This window comes from Schistocerca serialis, chromosome 8, assembly GCF_023864345.2.
Source record: "Schistocerca serialis cubense isolate TAMUIC-IGC-003099 chromosome 8, iqSchSeri2.2, whole genome shotgun sequence".
Taxonomy (NCBI): Eukaryota; Metazoa; Arthropoda; class Insecta; order Orthoptera; family Acrididae; genus Schistocerca; species Schistocerca serialis.
The window spans coordinates 332,560,787-332,581,801 of record NC_064645.1 but is presented as its reverse complement, the minus strand read 5'-3'; the positions used below and the strand labels follow the sequence as shown (position 1 = coordinate 332,581,801).

General features: G+C 38.9%; 1 protein-coding gene across 3 annotated transcripts in view; it reads left to right on the top strand.

Annotated features, from left to right (window-relative positions):
• LOC126416810 (transport and Golgi organization protein 1) overlaps nt 1-21,015 on the top strand; it is a 168,097-nt gene that overhangs the window by 15,765 nt on the left and 131,317 nt on the right. For all 3 annotated transcript variants that reach the window (XR_007575531.1, XM_050084692.1, XM_050084691.1), the window contains exon 4: nt 19,619-19,725. Coding sequence is in view for 2 of the 3 variants with exons in the window: in XM_050084692.1 (XP_049940649.1) it covers nt 19,619-19,725 (107 nt within the window). In the remaining variant the exon portion in view is untranslated. The remainder of the gene's footprint in view (nt 1-19,618; nt 19,726-21,015) is intronic.

Genomic DNA, 21,015 nt, shown 5'->3' with positions numbered 1-21,015 from the left:
CATGGGAAGCTATCTTCACGAGTGACTGTAGGAGGATACAAGATGACTTGGACAAAATTTCTTGTTGGTGTGTTGAATGGCAGATTGTGTAAGATGTGTAAAAATGTAAATTAACACAGATGAGTAGAAGAAGCAATTGAGTAATGTTAGAATGCAATATTAGCAATGTGCTGTGTGGCACAGTGATATCGATTGAATATCTAGCCATAACTTTGGAAAGTGATATGAAATGGAAGTGTGGAATGTCAGATGCCTTAATCGGGCAGGTAGGTTAGAAAATTTAAAAAGGGAAATGGATAGGTTAAAGTTAGATATAGTGGAAATTAGTGAAGTTCGGTGGCAGGACAGGGTGTATATGACCCGGGACAATCGGGAAATCCAGGAAAAACCCGGGAATTTTTTCATCCGGGAGAAAACTGGGAAAAACCCGGGAATTTTTCGGAATTCCAGGAATTTTTCATTGTTTTAGCTTCCAGGTAAATTTTTGTAATTTTGACTGCAGAATTGATTCTCTAGCAAAGAATGTTATTGTATACTGCTACTGTAGAATGATACTGCAGCAATAAAATATAAACAAGAGGGAAAAAAATTTACTTTAGTGGCAAAGGAAATGTGCAATTTACGACAACAAAACACCGTGCACGCACTAGCATCTGCAAATAGCAAAAATATGTCAAAGGCCGTAGAGCGCAGACTGTAATTCTTCGTAGCAATAAACTGCTTGCTATGAGCATGAGCATGACGACACAACTGTTCACATTAGGTTCGTTTGACCAGCTGCCACCGGTCTGTTGCGCATGCGCATTTGACTCGCGTATGAGCAGGACCTTCTCCCGCTTCCCGCTACTTGAAGTTTGGCTGTTAGCTGTATCAGTAGTAGCAGCAAGCAGCCAGATGCAAACGAGAAAATTTTTTCTCGCGCGCCCTAGCTGCCAGATTCGCGCTTGCACAGAGTTGTCTGAGTTGTAGTGGGGAGGAGGTTAGTCTCCACGTGACCAGTGTTTACGTAAAGTGATTTCGCTGCTTCTCTTCATGTACAGCTCCCACCTCAAATGAAAACAAAACGGATTTCTGTGGCCGGGAGCTATCAAGTGAATTAAAATACATACAAATAATTACGGAGGGCAAAAATATAGTATTAATTTCAGTTTTCTGATTTTATTTTATTTCCAAGTTAGTAGCAGTCAAGCATTAATCGCCTTGCAGAACAATGAAGTTATTTTTGCAAGTTTACTAAAGAAATTTGGCTTTATTAATCTTTCTGCTGAGGCAATCATTTTATTAGAAACGAAGTGTTTCATTCTGCAGTACTGGCTAGTTCCAACTGTTCGCTGAATTTCAAGTGCACGTTATCATCATCTCCTATGTATGGCATTATGCCATAATAAAGAACCAAAAATGAGTCGTAGAGTACTGGTACTCCAAGAAAATGTACATCCCAAAAACCACACTGAAAAGCTTAATATCAGATGGGACCTACTTCATTGTGAATCTGGAAAAAGCCAATTTGCACTTCAAGCCGAATTATGCATTTTAGTATGGCTTACGAAATTTCGATGCTCTTTGGAGTATCCTCTGATGCCCTGTTTCTTTTATGGTTTTATGTAAGCTCTCTTAGTGCTTTAGACACACGAACCTGCGGGCTTCCTACACCACTGCAGTTGCACACGCATAATAATGCATTTTCTGGCAACTGGTAAATGGAACCTATTTCTAACAGTCTCCGGATAGTATTGCGAATGGTGGTTAGAAAAGCGTTACTTTCAAAGTAATTTCTTTTTACGCAAGATGAATTATGTTACGTGTGAGAAAGTGGGATGGGTATCTAAATCGCAGAGCGTTCGAAACTGAACAGTTTGAGGACCAGCCACTTACAAGAATTTCGAGCCGAGACATTTATGTCATAATTTTAAAGTATAACACATGCAAGAAAAGATCAATATTACATGTGAAAGCTTAGCTTCTGTTGTAGCGTGTTAATCTTAGAGACCAATATTATATGTGAAAGCTTAGCTTTTCTTGTAGATATGCGGTACTGTGTACATTAATGTAAACCGTTAACTTTTCCTCTTGCGTGGTCGCGCTATGTAACCAGTAATCTTGCTATTGGCTGACTATAACACGTGTCCTATGCTCTGAATAGCTGCTGTCATCAGCTGGTGAGATCTCATGGCTTGAGATATGACTCGCTTACAAAAGGACATCGCAACCTCGGTTGCAACACTCCGGAAACTAACGCACTGTGTTTGATGCAATTTGAATTTATACTTTGGTAATACGAAAATATGCAGCGTATATGTTGCTGCAAATCAAAGGTTTTTCCAAAACTTCTCTCCTTTTTTTTTTTAATTAAAAGGCTCTCCAAAACTTCTCAGCTTCGTCTTTCCTTTTTTTTCCTGGGAAGTTCTACGCAATTATATAAAACGTTAACCATTCAAAGGATTGATAAGTTTTATAGTTCCGAGGGGAAATCTACGGAAAACCTACTGTCACTTAGCACAGAAAAAGTGTATTTTCTCTCGGGAAAAAGCGTATTTTTTAAACAGGATATTCGGGAGAAATCCAGGAACAATCCGGGAATTTTTTTTCCTTGTCCCCGTATACACCCTGCAGGAGGAACAAGACTTCTGATCAAGTGAATACAGGGTTAAATACAAAATCAAATAGAGGTAATGCAAGAGTAGGTATAATAATGAATAAAAAAATAGGAATGCGGGTAAGCTACTATAAACAGCATAGTGAACGCATTATTGTGGCCAAGACAGACAAGAAGCCGACGCCTACCACAGTAGTACAAGTTTATATGCCAACCAGCTCCTCAGATGACGAAGAGATTGATGAAATGTATGATGTGATAAAAGAAATTATTCAGATAGTGAAACGAGATGAAAATTTAATAGTCATGGGTGACTGGAATTCGATAGTAGGAAAAGGAAGAGAAGGAAACGTAGTAGGTGAATATGGAATGGGGCTAAGGAATGAAAGAGGAAGCTGCCTGGTAGAATTTAGCACAGAGTATAACTTATTCATAGCTAACACGTGGTTCAAGAATCATAAAAGAAGATTGTATTCATGGAAGAGGCCTGGAGATACTCGAAGGTTTCAGATAGATTATATAATGGTAAGACACAGATTTAGGAACCAGGTTTAAGATTGTAAGACATTTCCAGTAACAGATGTGGACTCTGACCACAATTTATTGGTTATGAACTGTAGATTAAAACTGAAGAAACTGCAAAAAGGTGGGAATTTGAGGAGATGGGATCTGGATAAACTGACAGAACCAGAGATTGTACAGTGTTTCAGGGAGAGCATGAGGGAACAATTGACAGGAATGGGGGAAAGAAGTACAATAGAAGAAGAATGGGTAGCTTTGAGGGATGAAGTAGTGAAGGCAGCAGAGGATCAAGTAGGTAAAAATACGAGGGCTAGTAGAAATCCTTGGGTAACAGAAGAAATTTTGAATTTACTTGATAAAAGGAGAAAATATAAAAATGCAGTAAATGAAGGCAAAAAGGAATACAAACGTCTCAAAAATGAGATCGACAGGAAGTGCAAAATGGCTAAGCAGGGATGGCTGGAGGACAAATGTAAGGATGTAGACGCATATCTCTCTAGGGTAAGATAGATCATGACTACAGGAAAATTAGAGAGACTTTTGGAGAAAAGAGAACCACTTGTGTGAATATCAAGAGCTGAGATGGAAACCCAGTTCTAAGCAAAGAAGAGAAAGCAGAAAGGTGGAAAGAGTATATAGAGGGTCTGTACAAGGGTGATATACTTGAGGTCAGTATTATAGAAATGGAAGTGGATGTAGATGAAGATGAAATGGGAGATATGATACTGCGTGAAGAGTTTGACAGAACACTGAAAGACCTAAGCTGAAACAAGGCTCCGGGAGTAGACAACACTCCATTAGAACTACTGATAGCCTTGGGTGAACCAGCCCTGACAAAACTCTACCATCTGGTGAGCAAGATGTATGGGACAGGTGAAATACCCTCAGACTTCAAGAAGAATATAATAATTCCAATCCCAAAGAAAGCAGGTGTTGACAGATGTGAAAATTACCAAGCTATCAGTTTAATAATCCACAGCTGCAAAATACTAACACGAATTCTTTACAGACAAGTGGAAAAACTGGTAGAAGCTGACATCGGGGAAGATCAGTTTGATTTCTGTAGAAATGTTGGAACACGTGAGGCAATACTGACCGTACAACTTATCTTAGAAAATAGATTTAGAAAAGGCAAACCTACATTTCTAGCATTTGTAGACTTAGAGAAAGCTTTTGACAATGTTGACTGGAATACTCTCTTTCAAATTTTGAAGGTGGCAGGAATAAAATACAGGGAGTGAAAGGCTATTTACAATTTGTACAGGAACCAGATGGCAGTTATAAGAGTCGGGGGACGTGAAAGGGAAGCAGTGGTTGGGAAGGGAGAGAGACAGGGTTGTAGCCTCTCCCCGATGCTATTCAATCTGTGTATTGAGCAAGCAAGAAAGGAAACAAAAGAAAAGTTCGGAGTAGGAATTAAAATCCATGGAGAAGAAATAAAAACTTTGAGGTTTGCCGATGACACTGCAATTCTGTCAGCGACAGCAAAGGACCTGGAAGAGCAGCTCAACAGAATGGACATTGTGTTGAAAGGAGGATATAAGATGAACATTAACAAAAGCAAAATAAGGATAATGGAGTGTAGTCGAATTAAATCAGGTGATGCTGAGGGAATTAGATTAGGAAATAAGACGCTTAATGTAGTAAATTCGTTTTGCTATTTGGGGAGAAAAATAGCTGATGATGGTCGAAGTAGAGAGGATATAAAATGTAGACTGGCAATAGCAAGGAAAGCGTTTTTGAAGAAGAGAAATTTGTTAACATCGAGTATAGACGTAAGGGCCAGGAAGTCTTTTCTGAAAGTATTGGTATGAAGTGTAGGCATGTATGGAAGTGAAATGTGGACGATATATAGTTTAGACAAAAAGAGAATAGAAGCTTTCGAAATGTGGTGCTACAGAAGAATGTTGAAGGTTAGATGCTTAGATCACATAACTAATGAGGAGGTATTGAATAGAATTGGAGAGAAGGGAAATTTGTGGCACAACTTGACTAGTAGAAGGGATCGGTTGGTAGGACATATTCTGAGGCATCAAGGGATCACCAATTTAGTATTGGAGGGCAACGTGGAGGGTAAAAATCATAGAGGGAGACCAAGAGATGAATACACTAAGCAGATTCAGAAGGATGTAGGTTGCAGTAGGTACTGGGAGATGAAGAAGCTTGCACAGGGTAGAGTAGCATGGAGAGCTGCATCAAACAAGTCTCTGGACTGAAGACCACAACAACAACAATGAAATTGAACAACTATGTGAGAATGGTCTTAGGGTAGGCAGATGGACAACTTCAGTTCATTGGTAGAATTTCAGTAAACTGTGGTTCATTTAGAAAGGAAATCATGTATAGAATGCTAGTGTGACCCATTGTTGAGTGTTCAGAGTCTTGTTGCTAGATTCGGTTCCAGTAGGTTCGATCAACACATGCGTGCTGTGGAGGTGCTTCATGAATTCCATTGGGAATCTCTGGAGGGAAGACTACGTTCCTTTCGTGAAACACTATTGAGAAAATTTAGAGAACATACAATTGAAGCTGAATATAGAATGATTCTACTATTGCTAGCATTCACTTCATGTAAGAACTATCAAACAATGGAAAATCCAGGATGGAATGTAACAATACCAGAGAAGGAAAGTTGCTACTCACCATATAGCGAAGATGCTGAGTCGCGATAGGCACAATAAAAAGATTCACACATTCATAGCTCTCTGCCATTAAGGCCTTTGTCAGAAGTAGACACACATACACACACACCCATGCAAATGCAACTTGAACACACATCTGCAGTCTCAGAGAGCTGAAACTACACTGTGAGCAGCAGCACCAGTGCATGATGGGAGTGGGTGACTGTGTGGAGGTAAGGAGGAGGCTGGGGCAGGGAGGGGTAGGGATGTATGGTGGGAGTGGCGGACAGTGAAGTGTTTCGGTTTAGACAGAGGGCAGGAGAGAGAGTGCGGAGGGGGAAGGGGGTAAGTAGCGGAAAGGAGAGAAATAAAAAGAAAAATAAATTAAAAGACTGGGTGTGGCGGTGAAATGACGGCTGTGTAGTGCTGGAATGGAAACAAAGAAGGGGCTGGGTGGGTGAGGACAGTGTCTAACGAAGGTTGAGGCCAGAAGGGTAACGGGAACGTAGCATGTATTGCAGGGAAAGTTCCTACCTGCACAATTCAGAAAAGCTGGTGTTGGTGGGAAGCATCCATATAGCACAGGCTGTGAAGCAGTCATTGAAATGAAGGATATCATATTTTGCAGCGTGTTCAGCAACAGGGTGGTCCACTTGTTTTTTGGCCACAGTTTGATAGTGGTCATTCATGTGGACAGAAAGCATGTTGGTTGTCATGCCTACATAGAATGCAGCACAGTGGTTGCAGCTTAGCTTGTAAATCACATGACAGGTTTCACTGGTAGCCCTGCCTTTGATGGGATAGGTGATGTTAGTGACCTGGCTGGAGTAGGTGGTGGTAGGAAGATGTATGGGACAGGTCTTGCATCTAGGTCTATTACAGGGATATGAGCCATGAGGTAAGGGATTGGGAGCAGGGGTTGTGTAAGGATGGACGAGTATATTGTGTAGGTTCGATGGACAGCAGAATACCACGGTAGGAGGGGTGGGAAGGATAGTGGGTAGGACATTTCTCATTTCAGGGCACGACTAGAGGTAATCGAAACCCTGGCGGAGAAAGTAATTCAGTTGCTCCAGTGCCAGACGGTACTGAGTTAAGAGGGGATGCTCCTCTGTGGTCGGACTGTGGGACTTTGGGAGATGGTAGGAGACTGGAAAGATAAGGCACAGGAGATTTGTTTGTGTACAAGGATGGGAGGATAATTACGGTCAGTGGATGCTTCAGTGAGACCCTCTGTATATTTAGAGGAGGACTGCTCGTCACTGTAGATGCTACGACCAAGGGTGGCTAGGCTGTACGGAAGGGACTTCTTGGTATGGAATGGGTGGCAGCTGTCGAAGTGGAGGTATTGCTGGTGGTTAGTAGGTTTGATATGGACGGAGTTACTGATGTAGCCACCTCTGAGATGGAGGTCTACATCTAAGAAGGTGGCTTGTAGGGTTGAGTAGGACTAGGTGAAGCAAATGGGGGAGAAGTTGTTGAGGTTCTGGAGGAATGTGAATAAGGTGTCCTCACCTTTAATCCAGATAGCAAAGATGTCATCAATTAATCTGAACCAGGTGAGGGGTTTATGATTCTGGGTTTTTAGGAAGGATTCCTCTACATGGCCCATAAATGGGTTAGCATGGATGGTGCCATGTGGGTGCCCATAGCTGTACCATGGATTTGTTTGTAAGTAATGCCTTCAAAGGAGAAGTAATTGTGGGTGAGGATATAGTTGGTCATGGAGACTAGGAGCGAGGTTGTTGGTTTGGTTTCCATAGGGCATCTGGAAAGGTAGTTTTCAATAGCAGTAGAGCCAAGGGCATTAGGAATAGTGTACAGGGAGGTGGCATCAGTAGTGACGAGCAGGGCACCATGTGGTAAAGGGAAACAAACTGTGGTGAATCGGTCAAGGAAATGGTTGGTATCTATTATGTAGGAGGATAGGTTCCGGGTAATAGGTTGAAGGTGTTGGTCTACAAGAGCAAAGATTCTCTCAGTGGGGGCACAGTAACTGATCACAATAGGGCGTCATGGGTGGTTGGGTTTATGGACTTTAGGAAGCATGTAGAAGGTGGGAGTGCAGGGAGTGGTAGGGGTAAGTAGAGAGATGGACTCTGAGGAGAGGTTCTGGGATGGGCCTAAGGATTTGAGTAGTGACTGGAGATCCTGCTGGATCTTCTACACACTATCCTTCCCACCCCTCCTACCACGGTATTCCGCCGTCCACCGAACCTACACAATATACTCATCCATCTTTTCGCAAGCCCTGCTCCAAATCCCTTACCTCATGGCTCATACCCCTGTAATAGACCTAGATGCAAGACCTGTCCCATACATCCTCCTACCACCACCTACTCGTCCGGTCACTAACCTCACCTATCCCATCAAAGGCAGGACTACCTGTGAAACCAGTCATGTGATTTACAAGCTAAGCTGCAACCACTGCGATGCATCCTATGTAGGCATGACAACCAACAAGCTGTCTGTCCACATGAATGGCCACCGACAAACTGTGGCCAAAAAACAAGTGGACCATCCTGTTGCTGAACACACTGCCAAACGTGATACTCCTCATCTCAATTACTGCTTCACAGCCTGTGCCATGTGGATCCTTCCCACCAACACCAGCTTTTCTGAATTGCGCAGGTGGGAGCTTTCCCTGCAATACATCTTACGTTCCCGTAACCCTCCTGGCCTCAACCTTCGTTAGTCACTGTCCTCACCCATCCAGCCCCCTCCCTGTTCCCATTCCAGCACTACACAGCCCTCATTTCACCACCACACCCAGTCTTTTAATTTATTTTTATTTTTATTTCTCTCTTTTCCGCTACTTGCCCCCTCCCCCCTTCGCACCTTCTCTCCTGCCCTCCGTCTAAACTGCAACACTTCACTGTCCGCCACTCCCACCATACATCCCTCCCCCTCCCTGCCTCAGCCTCCTCCTTACCCCCACCCAGTCGCCCACTCCCATCATGCACTGGTGCTGCTGCTCACAGTGTAGTTTCAGCTCTCTGAGACTGCAGATGTGTGTGCAAGTTATGTTTGCGTGAGTGTGTGTCTGTGTCTACTGCTGACAATGGCCTTAATGGCCGAAAGCTATGAGTATGTAAATCTTTTTATTGTGCCTATCGCGACTCGTGTAAGGACTAGGAAGATGAGAGAAATTAGGGCCTTTATGGAGCCACATAAGCTGTCATTTTTCCCTCACTCAGTTTTCTCTGAGTGACTTTAAGAGGATACAAGATGATTTGAGGAGATTCCAATTTGGTGTGATAATGGCCAGTTGCTCTAAATGTAGGAACATGTAAGTTACAAAGATGAATAGGAAAAGCAATCCTGTAATGTTTCAATACAATATTAGTGCTGTGCTGATGAATAGGAAAAGCAATCCTGTAATGTTTCAATACAATATTAGTGCTGTGCTGATGTCACATTGATTAAATATTTAGGAGAAATGCTGTAACATGCAATGTAATGAGCACATAAGTTCGGCTGCAGAGAAGGCGAATGATCAACTTCTTCTTACTGAGAGAACTCTAGGGAAGTGTAGTGCATGTATAAAGGAGACAACATACAGAATACTTGGGTGACTCAATAATGGTGCTTGAGTATTTAGGATTCCCACCAAGTCAGATTAAAGGAAGGCATCAAAGCAATTGAGAGGCACACTTCTAGATATGTTACCTATAGGTTTGATTACATGAGATTATTACAGAAATGCTTCATGAACTCAAATGGGAATCTGTAAAAGAAAGAGAATATTCTATTTGCAAAATACTATTGAGAAAGTTAGACAACTGATATTTATGATAGACTGCAGAACAATCTATCTGCCACCAACATATGTGTCACAAAAGGACCAAGAAAACGAGATTACTCAGGGGTCATATGAAAGCATATAAACAGTCATTTCTCCTTTGCTTCATTTGCGAGTGGTACACAGAATGTAGTACAGGGTACCTTTCTTCTTGTCTCATATGGCAACTTCCTCCTCCTCCTCCTCCTCAGTACTTCAGCCCGTGATGGGCTTTAAACTCCTCAGAAATCTGCATTCTTACATCTCTGTTCTCTGCTTTTCCTTCCAGCTTCGAATCTCTGTCTTAGTTAGGTCAGCCAATACATTGTCTGTCCATCTTGTTGGTCGGCCCATCCTTTTAGTGGAATACAATCTTCCTTTCATTATTCTTTTGGCATCCCATTGTAATGATTCATGTTGAATGTTGCTTAAGCTTCTTCTGCCTGATCCATTGATGAATGAATGCGAAATTTTCATGCTTCACAAAATTTATTCACATTAATTGACATCTGAACTGCACGCTCATCATGTAAACAAAAAACGGATAGACTTCACTGATCTCTTTGACTTCCAAAAGTAACTTCAAAACTGACTTGTCGCAGCATCGCTGCATTGCTTTATACAGAATTTTAACAATAACTTCCAAAATTAAGCATTATTAATTTTGTACAATTTGGATGATACAATTAAAATTTATAAAACGTAAGAAACTGATGTCACAACCGAATAAGGTATAAAATACATTATTGAATGACAATCTTTTACAGTAATGTCTTTAGTTTTCCATAAGAAAATCATTCTGAACTTAAACTACAATAATGTCTTTCGTATTATTTTAGTTATATAATTAATTACAGTTTGGATTTGGTTACTAATATTCAGTGGTAGTACAGAGCTCGTGCTTTATCTGATTAAATACATAAAATGCACAAATAAATCCTCAAATTCTGGAAATTGGAAAACTGTGACATGCAAACAATTGGAGTGTTAATCAGAAATGTAGTTACAAAGAATATTAATTACAGAGGACGACATAAAAATAAATAACAGATGAAAATACATCACTTGGTAATAACTTTTAAGTTGTTTCTCAAGATAGTGGGGTCTTCTGTAACTGGATTTTTAGATTACCATGTTGTTAATTAGAAGCATTGATTTTTCATGCTAACACCTCTGCAGTCTCTAGTTATTTATTTCTAAGGACTTACTACTTCAATTTCCTGATTAGTTACTTAATTTAGTATGTCCGCTCCGATAGCTGAGTGGTCAGTGCAGCGGTCTGTCACGCCAAGGGGCCTGGGTTCAATTCCCGGCTGGGTCAGGGGCTTTTCTCTGCTCAGGGATGGGTGCTGTGTTGTCCTCATTATCATTTCATCATCAGTGGAAGACAACGGGAAACTACCACTGGAATCACTTCCCTAGACACTCATGCGGTGGACCTCTCTGACGAGGCTTCCCCCATGACAAGACCTGTCGTAAGGCAGAACACAAAGTATAATACTTAATTTAGTATATGTACATATTTTTATCAATGACAATAATCCATCAATAAGTATGACAACGCATGTCCTTCCAGAACATTCCACACACCTTCGCAATGAATATCAAGTTTTTTATCAAATAGGACAGAATGATATATGTAAAGACACACATACAAGGCCTTAGGAAGCACTGAATTGTCCGATAAATATCTAGATACATATAAAAAAGGGTGGTATCAGACATTTCATATCAATTTTAGGGGAGACTGTATCATTATACGATCATCTGCCATCCTTTGCATATGTCATACCAGTGTATTCTCTGAGACTTATTAACTTTTATTGTACCGTTCCTTATATAAGCTGCTGTAACTTGTGGTTGGATATAGACAGGACATTCACTGACAAGGCATGACATGTGGCATTGCGATATCTGCCAGTGGTGTGGCATGTGAATGACTAAGCAATTTAGTTAGTTTTTTATGTAAGTGAAGCAAATTACATCTCAGGTTTCTCATTATTTTAGTTTTTGCACAAAAATTAAAAGCCACTGTTTTGGAAATTGTATATTTTCTCTGCTATACAATCCTTTTCATTCAATTTTGAGGAAATCATTTTATGAAAAAATCATTCTTTCACACTTAACAATCAGACATCACAGCATGACAGTGAACTGGTTCTCATTTTGTTATTTCTCGTAGTAATTTTGATACTTCAAAGATAAGTGAAGCACGGTACATATTTTAGAAAGCTTTTAGTGAAAAATGTAGTCACTGGCCAATTTATGTTTGCTGTGTTTTGTGTTGTACATTGTTGCATATGAAATGTAGCTAAGATATAACTTGTGTTTAATGTTGGAAGGGGAGCCATACCTATTTCCAGTCTTGAGTAAATAAGTGATATATTTTGATGTTTGGCTGTGATGAACTATGACATACCACATTAGATGCTACGGTTCCGCGCCATGAGGAGTGTAGTGACTTTGTTTTTCTTTTATCTGTCATTTATTAAGTCTGTTAGCTCACAGTTTAACTTAACATTGTGTTAAGAGGTATTTTTGTTTTAAAACTAAACATAATTGCAGCTCCAGTGGCACAGTTAGTTACATACTGTATGTGTGAAATTTTCTTCTCTGCACTAACCATCATTCACAAAACATTGAGTTACTATAAGGTTGAATAACAAGTTAACTGTTTTTGTTCTGCTGATTTTTGTTTATTTCTAACTAGTTTTCGGCTTATTGGGCCGTCTTCAGGAAGCTGGCCCAATAAACTGGTTTTTTTCTACTGATTTGTGTTTATTTCCAACTAATTTATTCAGTCTTAAATAAGGAATTGTTCTATGAAGAAGTGAAGAAAATCCATAAATTACATTTAGTAACTCTTTTTGTCTCATATTGTCAAACAAATGGGGTGTATTCCGCCTAACAATGAAGTGGAATTGAAGTTTGCTAATGATATAACTGCTGAGTCTTGTACCATAGGAATCCAGGGAGAGAATGTTTGGTGGCCGGTATCCTCTTTCTACAACACAACTGCACGCAGGTATTAACGTAGTTCTTTATTTACATAAGCAGGAAGCTGCTTAATTTTAAGAGTCCTTGTGTTGTGGTACAAGCTCTTCACTAATAGTCTGCTTTAGCCTTCCTGCTGGTGAAGTGCAGGTCCTGCCAAGCGACAAATGACAGACGCCAAACTAGGATGCGAGTTAGTGTGCCAGCGACTGAGCTAGTGACCTAGCAACTGCTGACTGAATCTGAGACTGAGCCCACCGGTCTGCAGCAGTGATCTAAATACTTGGACAAGAGGGCATTGGCGGTGTGTTACGAATCTGTTTTTGGGCTCTCTCCTGATAGGCGCACTTGATGCAGTGCCTACTATCAATCTTCTTACTACATCTTTGTCGACCGGTGTGCTGGCGGCAGCTTAAGCCTGCACAATAACTATACCATATTGAGTTCACCAACTTGAAGCGGTTTTTATTGCAAGAGGATTTGAGGTGCCATAGACTTGCATGAAAGATGATGACACGTCAGCAATAAGAAACAGTAATGTTAATGGCTAATTACACTAGTGCACAAAATGTATGGCCAAAATAACTTACACATGATGTGTCTCTGCCGAGTAACGTAGCTTGGTGAAACTTGAACTACGCACAGAAAGAATTGGTACAGTATACTACAGAAGATAACTGAAAGAAATATGCAATGAGATGCAAAAAAAAAAAAAAAAGACACTTTTATTCATAGATATGTGAGGCACCCAGGAACATTGTTGAACATGATCAGATTGGTGGTTGAGATGTTATGGGTGGGGAAGCATAATATTGTTTGAGCATTCTGACCTGTGAATCTCTGAACAGTGTGTACCCACAGGCCAACATTACTGTGATGTTGAACTACTTCCCCATGTGCATCTTTTTTGGTGCATTTGGCCCTGACTTAGTTTTAATGGGTGACAATGCATAACTGCATCGGTTGGCACAGGTGGAGGATCTGTTGGAACATGAATATATTTGGCAAATGAACTGGCCTTTTTGCTCTCCCTGAGTTACATCCCATCGAGCATCTGTGGGATGCATTGGGGAGACATATTTCAGCATATACACATGTACGTATCCTGCTTCCCATTTATTTTTTTCTGAGGACACACTATCATTTGAATAGGTGTGGCTGGAAATCAAACGCAATATGACAACATGCAGCTTGAATTTTTTCCACCACAAACTCAATAATTCTTGAGGTAAACAGCTGTTATTACTGGCAACTATAGAATCTAACAAACTCTATTGATAGCTTCAACAAAAAGCACATCAGGTCTAAAGCTCCTGCTAGATCTGTATCATCATTTGATAATTTCAGTCCATTGTCTTGTTAGTTGTTTTTAGATGGAGATGGATTTTTAATATGATATTTGTGGAGAACTACCTCAACAGGAATAGGGGAATATCAAAACAAAGTTGTTTCAGTAAATAATTGTTTAGAGGCACACTCTGCTTCTGGAACCTAAACCTTTAATGGAAGAGAACTGCAAGTTTCATTATTGTCTTGCTGTGGAGAAAGCCGTTTCTTTCACAAGACACACAGTGAGACTATATCCTTGTAGACAATTAGCTAATGAAATGTGCATATTTGATTATGGATTATCCAGGAGGAGAAGGTCTGTGGGATGTTCTTCTGATGGGTTAGTGGCAAAGACACGTGTGTTGGATACGTCAATAAATCGACACAAATAAAATAGATATTTGTCTCATAACTATAAGCAATTATGATTATGTATATTCTTAGTAATCTCTGCAGCACAATGTAACCACCCTTTTGAGAACTTGCATCAAAAACCAGAAAACCAACAGCAACCCACAAATAATGCTTTGAAACTCCATAATCTATTCAGTAGTTTCTTTCTTAGCCCAAGTGAAGCATTGTCTTTTGAGAGTAAAGTATGTATATAGTTACATACCAAAAGGATCAGATATTACATTAGGCCCAGCAAATCCATAAAAAGATTCGCAGAAATATTTTATAGAAACCACTTTACATAATTCTATGTAGTGCTGTGTCTTCATGCTCTTTCACAGATAATTTCAATCATTTTGTCTTATATTTCACTGGCAACCCTTTCCCTCACTTTATTTTGAGCATTACTGTTGCTGTACTCAGCACTGCTGTAATCGTGAATAATGGATATTTCTGCTCTAGACCAACAAAACGGAATATTGAACTCAGTATTGCCTTTCATTTTACTGGGTTCAAAGACAGTCACATGACCAAAGCACAAACATTTGTAAACTGTCAGTAGCACAGCGTGGCATGTGGTTAAAAGTGAGAAATGTGGCATTCATCTGGCAGTGGTATGGCATGACGTAGGACTCAGTTACCTTGCGTCAGTCTGGTGGTCACTGCACTATTAGACTGTACATATTCCATCTAAAGTTGCAAGCTAGATGCATGCCTTGTGACGCGTCAATCCAGTGCTTTACTCTCCAACCCACTGTCTCTCAAAGAATCGAGAAAAGATAAAGCCACTTAATATCATCCAGAAACATCATTTTTTCACTCAAAATCATATGACAGTGCCAAAACCTGATAAGAAAGCCATAAATCAAAAAATGTGCCTGTATTAGGTGCTATACTAATTCAGGGTATTGTATATTTTGACTGCTTCCATTGAGATCATTAAATTTCCGACTTTGATGCATAAAGTATCACGAAGTTACACTACGAAGATATGAACTACAAATATAAACCTATGAAAACAAGAAAAGAAAGCATCTTGTACCTTTTAGAAACAGATTAGCCTAACGAAACACTTGTGAAAGCAAGATGCAAGTTATGGAGCAAGCCAGTCACTTAGCACATGTATACTAAAAACTGGCACACAGACAGAGATAACAATGTGCAGCTTGTTTCATTACAGAAATATGAACTGCAAATTATGAAAACAAGAAATGAACATGAGCCTCAATGTCCTTTATACCACGAATAAAAAAAGCTAAAAATTAGCAAGTACTCAGCAACTAGCACAAGTGCCGTTCACATTGTTATTCACCTCTTGTCTTCAACAGCATCACAGAAGAAAATTGCACGATTGACAGTTTGTTAGGAATAAAGAACCAGAGTTACAGAAAGTTTGTCGTAGAAAACATGGTATGATTTTAAATTTCATCTGTAATGTCGATAAAAATTTTTTTACTGTTACAGTCTTCACTTATGGAGTGTTAGCAATGTGACCATTTTATTTGAATGGTATGAAGTGTTACAGCGTCTAAGAGGAAAAATTATCATTAATTTGAAGTTTTAATCAATAAAGTAACTTTTTTTGAGAATGTTTATTCATTCATTCACTGAAATCTTGAAGCTTGTAAAAGCTGAGATCTCGGTGTGCTCCAACAGTGACTCATGTAAAATCATCAATAACGAAACTTTAAATTTTTTGAAAGTTATTTTACCTCTTATGGAGATAAATGCCATAGAAACCAATGGAAAAGAGCTGAAAGCAGAAAATAAACAGAGAGAAAAGTCTCCTCCCCCATTCCCTAGCAATTAAAGAAGACATGAAAAGAACAAATAGCATCAGCCAAGAGTTTAATTCTCAGGAAGCCGTAGAAACTTTACTGAAGAAGAGATAGTTGATAGATCATTGCATTTATGAAAAGGGATAAGATGCAGCTTAACACATTGACTGCCATGGGGATGCCAGCGACCAAAACAGACGCTTGGGCACGACACTGTGTGCCTGCCAATGCTCGCAGCATGACCTTGCACCTGGTACTGTGGCATGGTCCGCCCTGGCAGTGAGACAGCCACCACTGTGCAACAACAAAACTGTCAACAATTTTCTTTGAATTTTTTTTCTTTTTTTATAGAATAAGTTTCTCTACTGGATTTTTATGACCTAAAAGTTACATAACCCGAAAAGGAAAAAAATGCTGTTCTGGCCAAAAGATACAAAAATTTGCTCAGTAACATCAAAAATATGACCTAACAATGTCAAAATAAGATAAAATTTCTGTCTTAAAATAAATTACTGTATCAATTCATGAAAATGAACTATATATTTAAGAACAAAGTGCAAATGAAAATCAAACTTAACTATGAAATGTAATTTTTTTTATTAACATTACCAGAATGTAGTTAGCTTGTTATTATTATTATTATTATTATTATTATTATTATTTGTTTTTCTTCAGTTTGTGACCTCTGATTTGCAGTATACAATGAACAATTTGTGAAAATTTTTGAATAAAAAAGATTTCTTTTTTTACTTCAAAAAACTTCTTTCTGCTTCATCTGACGCAGTAGGAGCATATTTAAAATGGACAATGTCATTTAAATCTAAATGATTAAGAAAGAACTTTTCACCCAACAAAATCATTGAAATGGAACACAGTGTGTGATACCCATTCACTATTTTTCTAACTGCTTTTTCCATTTTCTTTCACACTTCCATTTTTTCACTTCTAATTTATTCACTTCCCCCCCCTCCACTTCTTCTGTCTGCTTTGCGGGTGGTACTTCTGATTGCTCCAAAGCAGTTATAACAGCAGGAATAAATCCAAAATTTGATTTTATATATGAAAGTTTGCTTGAAATTACAGCATTAGACATTTACTCTGGGGCTAGTCCTATTGAAGCAGCTTCTCTGCTGCCAAATGAAGCAGTTATCCATTTTCACAATAATAGTTATAGGCATCATTCCACGACCACCATCTTGTCAAAGTGAAAGGTGGTGGTAAGGAAATTTCCAGAGCTAATAACTTAAGTTCTGCAACACATGAATGGGCTTTCAAAAATACCTTTTCGACACACCAAATAAATTTCTCAGTTTAACTGAACTTACTATGAATTTCTGCAACTCTGTGTAAGGTGCGAGCTAAATCAGTCACATGCAGTGTTTTACTGTATTTTGCTTTTAATTAATCAGCAGTCAATATGAAGAGGAACACATTATGATGCTTCACCCCTTCAGGCCTAATGGCACCCATAGATCTGTCGAACAATTTACTAATGGTGGGAGAATTTAGTTTTTGTGAATGTTCATAGCTTATAAGAAACTTTTTGCCTGAATCATCTTTCAAAGTTCCCACAGTGACATTTGCAATATATCTTTCCATAGAGTCTGTGGTTTTATCAGTTGACATACATATAATGTTTTTTATTTGCAACCTTTGGTCCGTTTTTTTAGATTCAGCTGACATAGCCCTTTCTTGATGTGGAAGAATCAGGAGGAGATTTGACTGTGTATTCTTCTAAGAATACGTGAAATTTTGGTTGGTACAGTTTACTTAAAGGAATATCAACACAACAAAAAGCTGTACAAAGTTCTTCTCAGGATTCCCATGGGAGCTTTTGCTGTAGTGTTTTTCCACTTTCAATCTGCTGTACTCTGCTTCTGAGTTTCTCTGTTGCCATATGCAGCTGAACGTTAATTTACTTCTCTGCAGTTACTGTTACCTCGTGCTTTACAATACGGAAGTTTACCATCACTCAAAAATGTTTTCTCATGATATTAAGACATGAAGTTTTATAATTTTACTTCAATACCTTGCTTCATGTTAGTGAGTTATCTCGCTTCATGTTAGTGAGTTATCTCAATATTGTGAGAAAGTATTTTTGAGTGATGGTAAAATACTGTATTGTAAACAGTGTGAGACAAGAATAACTGCAGAGAAGTAAATTAACATTCAGCAGCATATGGAAACAGAAAAACTAAAAAGTGGATTACAGCAGATTGAAAATGGAAAAATGCAACAGCAAAAGCTACTATGGGAAGCTCACCAATCCTATTCACCATTCTGTGAAGAGCTTTGTTCACCTTTCTGTTGCACTGACATTCCTTTAAGTAAACTGAACCATTTTTTCTTAACTATATTGCATGTACTTCAGACTTTTAAGATTGAATAACACAGTGAGACACTTGTCAGCAGTTCAGAGTTCAAAATGACTTAAGCAACAATCTGCTTATAGAGTAACAGTTTTTAGTCATCAGTCTTCTGGTTGGTTTGATGCGGCCTGCCGTGAATTCCTCTCCTGTGACAGCTTCTCCATCCCAGAGTAGCACTTGCAACGTATACGTCTTCAATTATTTGCTGGATGTATTCCAGTCTCAGTCTTCCTCTGCAGTTTTTGCCTTCTACATCTCCTCCTAGTACCATGGAAGTCATTCCCTGATGTCTTAACAGATGTCCTATCATCCTATCCCTTCTCCTTGTCAGTGTTTTCCACATATTCATTTCCTCTCCGATCCTCCACAGAACCTCCCCATTCGTCACCTTATCAGTCCACCTAATTTCCAACATTCATGTATAGTGCCACATCTAAAATGCCTCGATTTTCTTCTGTTCCAGTTTTCCCACGCCTGTTTCACTACCATTCAATGCTGTGCTCCAAACGTACATTCTCAGACATTTCTTCCTCAGATTAAGGCCTATGTAACAGTAGGCTACAAAAATCTCACCATTGCATAAAGATGAAGATCTTTATTGTGAATTCAAACAAAATGTGGAGGAAGATAGTTATTTGCCATGTTCCAGGAAACAAGTTTAAATGTAGAATTCTGTGAAATGTAACACAGGTGAAAGAGACTGCAAGATAAAAGTTCTTTACTTCTTGAAAAAAGTGAAAATATAACAAATATGACAGTTTAAGTTTAAAATATGCTCTGTCAGAGAGAAATGACCATATATGCATAAATATGATGTAACAAATTACAGTAATTCGTTTGCTTTTTTCATAACAAGCATTTATACATATTTATATAATATGTCAGTCTTTTTGAAAAATATGTGCCCTATCGTAAAAATCCTAGCCCTATTCATCATTATTCAGAAATCATTGCAGTTAATTCAGTCAGCTGACTTTTATGTGGTAACTCTCATACAAATACAGTTGAAAGTATACCCTCTGTGCAAGATGGATTGTAAACCTTATTTTGATATGTTGTGAATTTTGTAATTAACTTTACTGCACTTTTTTCATTTGTCTGTTGTATGTTTAGACATGATTTTGGTGGTGGCATAGTTAAGTGTTATGCAAGTTTTGGATTCCTAATGTAGGATGGTGTTTATCACCAAGTGTTCTACACTTAAATAACTTCAGCCATTGTGTTTTTATTAATAGCATCTGTCTGTGAGACTGGGATAAACTGTGGTGGACAGTCTGGCTTGATACCAAGTGAACCACAACTACAAGAGAGTTCTATGTTTGAGGAAGTACCAGAGGACATTGTAAGTTCCATTCAATATTCTACTTACTAACATGTTGGAAGTATGTATCTGTTTTGTTGAATTTTTGTATTGTTTTTCATATATTTCAAGATAGCTAATTTTGTTGAATTTAAGAGGTTAGACATCTCAAAACAATAAAATCCTGTTCAGTACACAGAAAGTAAGCAATGGTATTTACTTTTCTGACGTAGTTTATCATGTATTTATAATGTTCTGCACAATGTCTTGAATTTATTTTTGTTGTTATGAAAAGTTATTATTTGTAATGCTTTGTACGGTATAGATGATTGAGTCCTTGCTGTCACTTTTGTCAGTAATGAGCAACTGAAGGTGAAAAGATGCCTTTCATTCACTGCATAGAACCACTCTTATGTTGTCATTGGAAATAATGACACACAATGCACTAGTAAAAATGCCTAGTTTTTCGAAACTTACGTTTTCACAAAGAAGAAATATAACCAGCACAGTCCTATTCCACATTTTAACCTAACCAGACAAAATTGTAATTCTGATTCTGCTTTTATTGCTGTAACTGTATGAGTATGTCTTCAGGTGATAGTTTATAAGCAGAATGTTTCCAGCTGATCTGCTGCCTTTTCCTGGGGTCTATGGTTTAACTTCATGCAGCACATCAATATCAGTTTGTGTGTTGTGTAGAAGTGAAGGAGTATTTTGTAATTTGTTACATAACATTTCAGTTTAATTATGCAAAACATTTAAGTGAATATCATCTTTATGCATGACTTCAGCCTTTGTAGGAGCACAATAGACCGGTACATGTTCCTTTATCTTGTGTCTTACAAGTAATCTGTGTGAGTTGGGTATCGTTTATATCCACCCTCAGCAACTCCTCCTCCTCCTCCTCCTCCTCCTCCTCCTCCTCCTCCTCCTTTCCCTCCCCCCTATCCCTCCCCCCTCTCTCTCCTCTCCTCTCCCTCCCCCTCCCCCTCCTTCCCCCTCTTCCTTTAGCAAGGTGTGACAAGTCACTGCTTAATTGTTTGTTATTATTGACCGGAAAATTATGGGGCAAACCATTAAAGGAGGGAATATAAGAAACAAGTAAACAGTGTAGGATTATTGTGCATTTGCACTTCAAAAACCCCTGCCGAAACTGTTGTTATCTTCATCTCAATTCATTAAGTGCCACATATTTTAAAGATAACTCTGGAAAGTAACCCAGAGTTGACTGATATGAGTGAAGTAATCATACTCTGGTTCAGTTTACCATTTTATTACAAAAAATATTTAACTTTCTGGTAAACACCTTCCAAAACAAATATGATGCTGCTC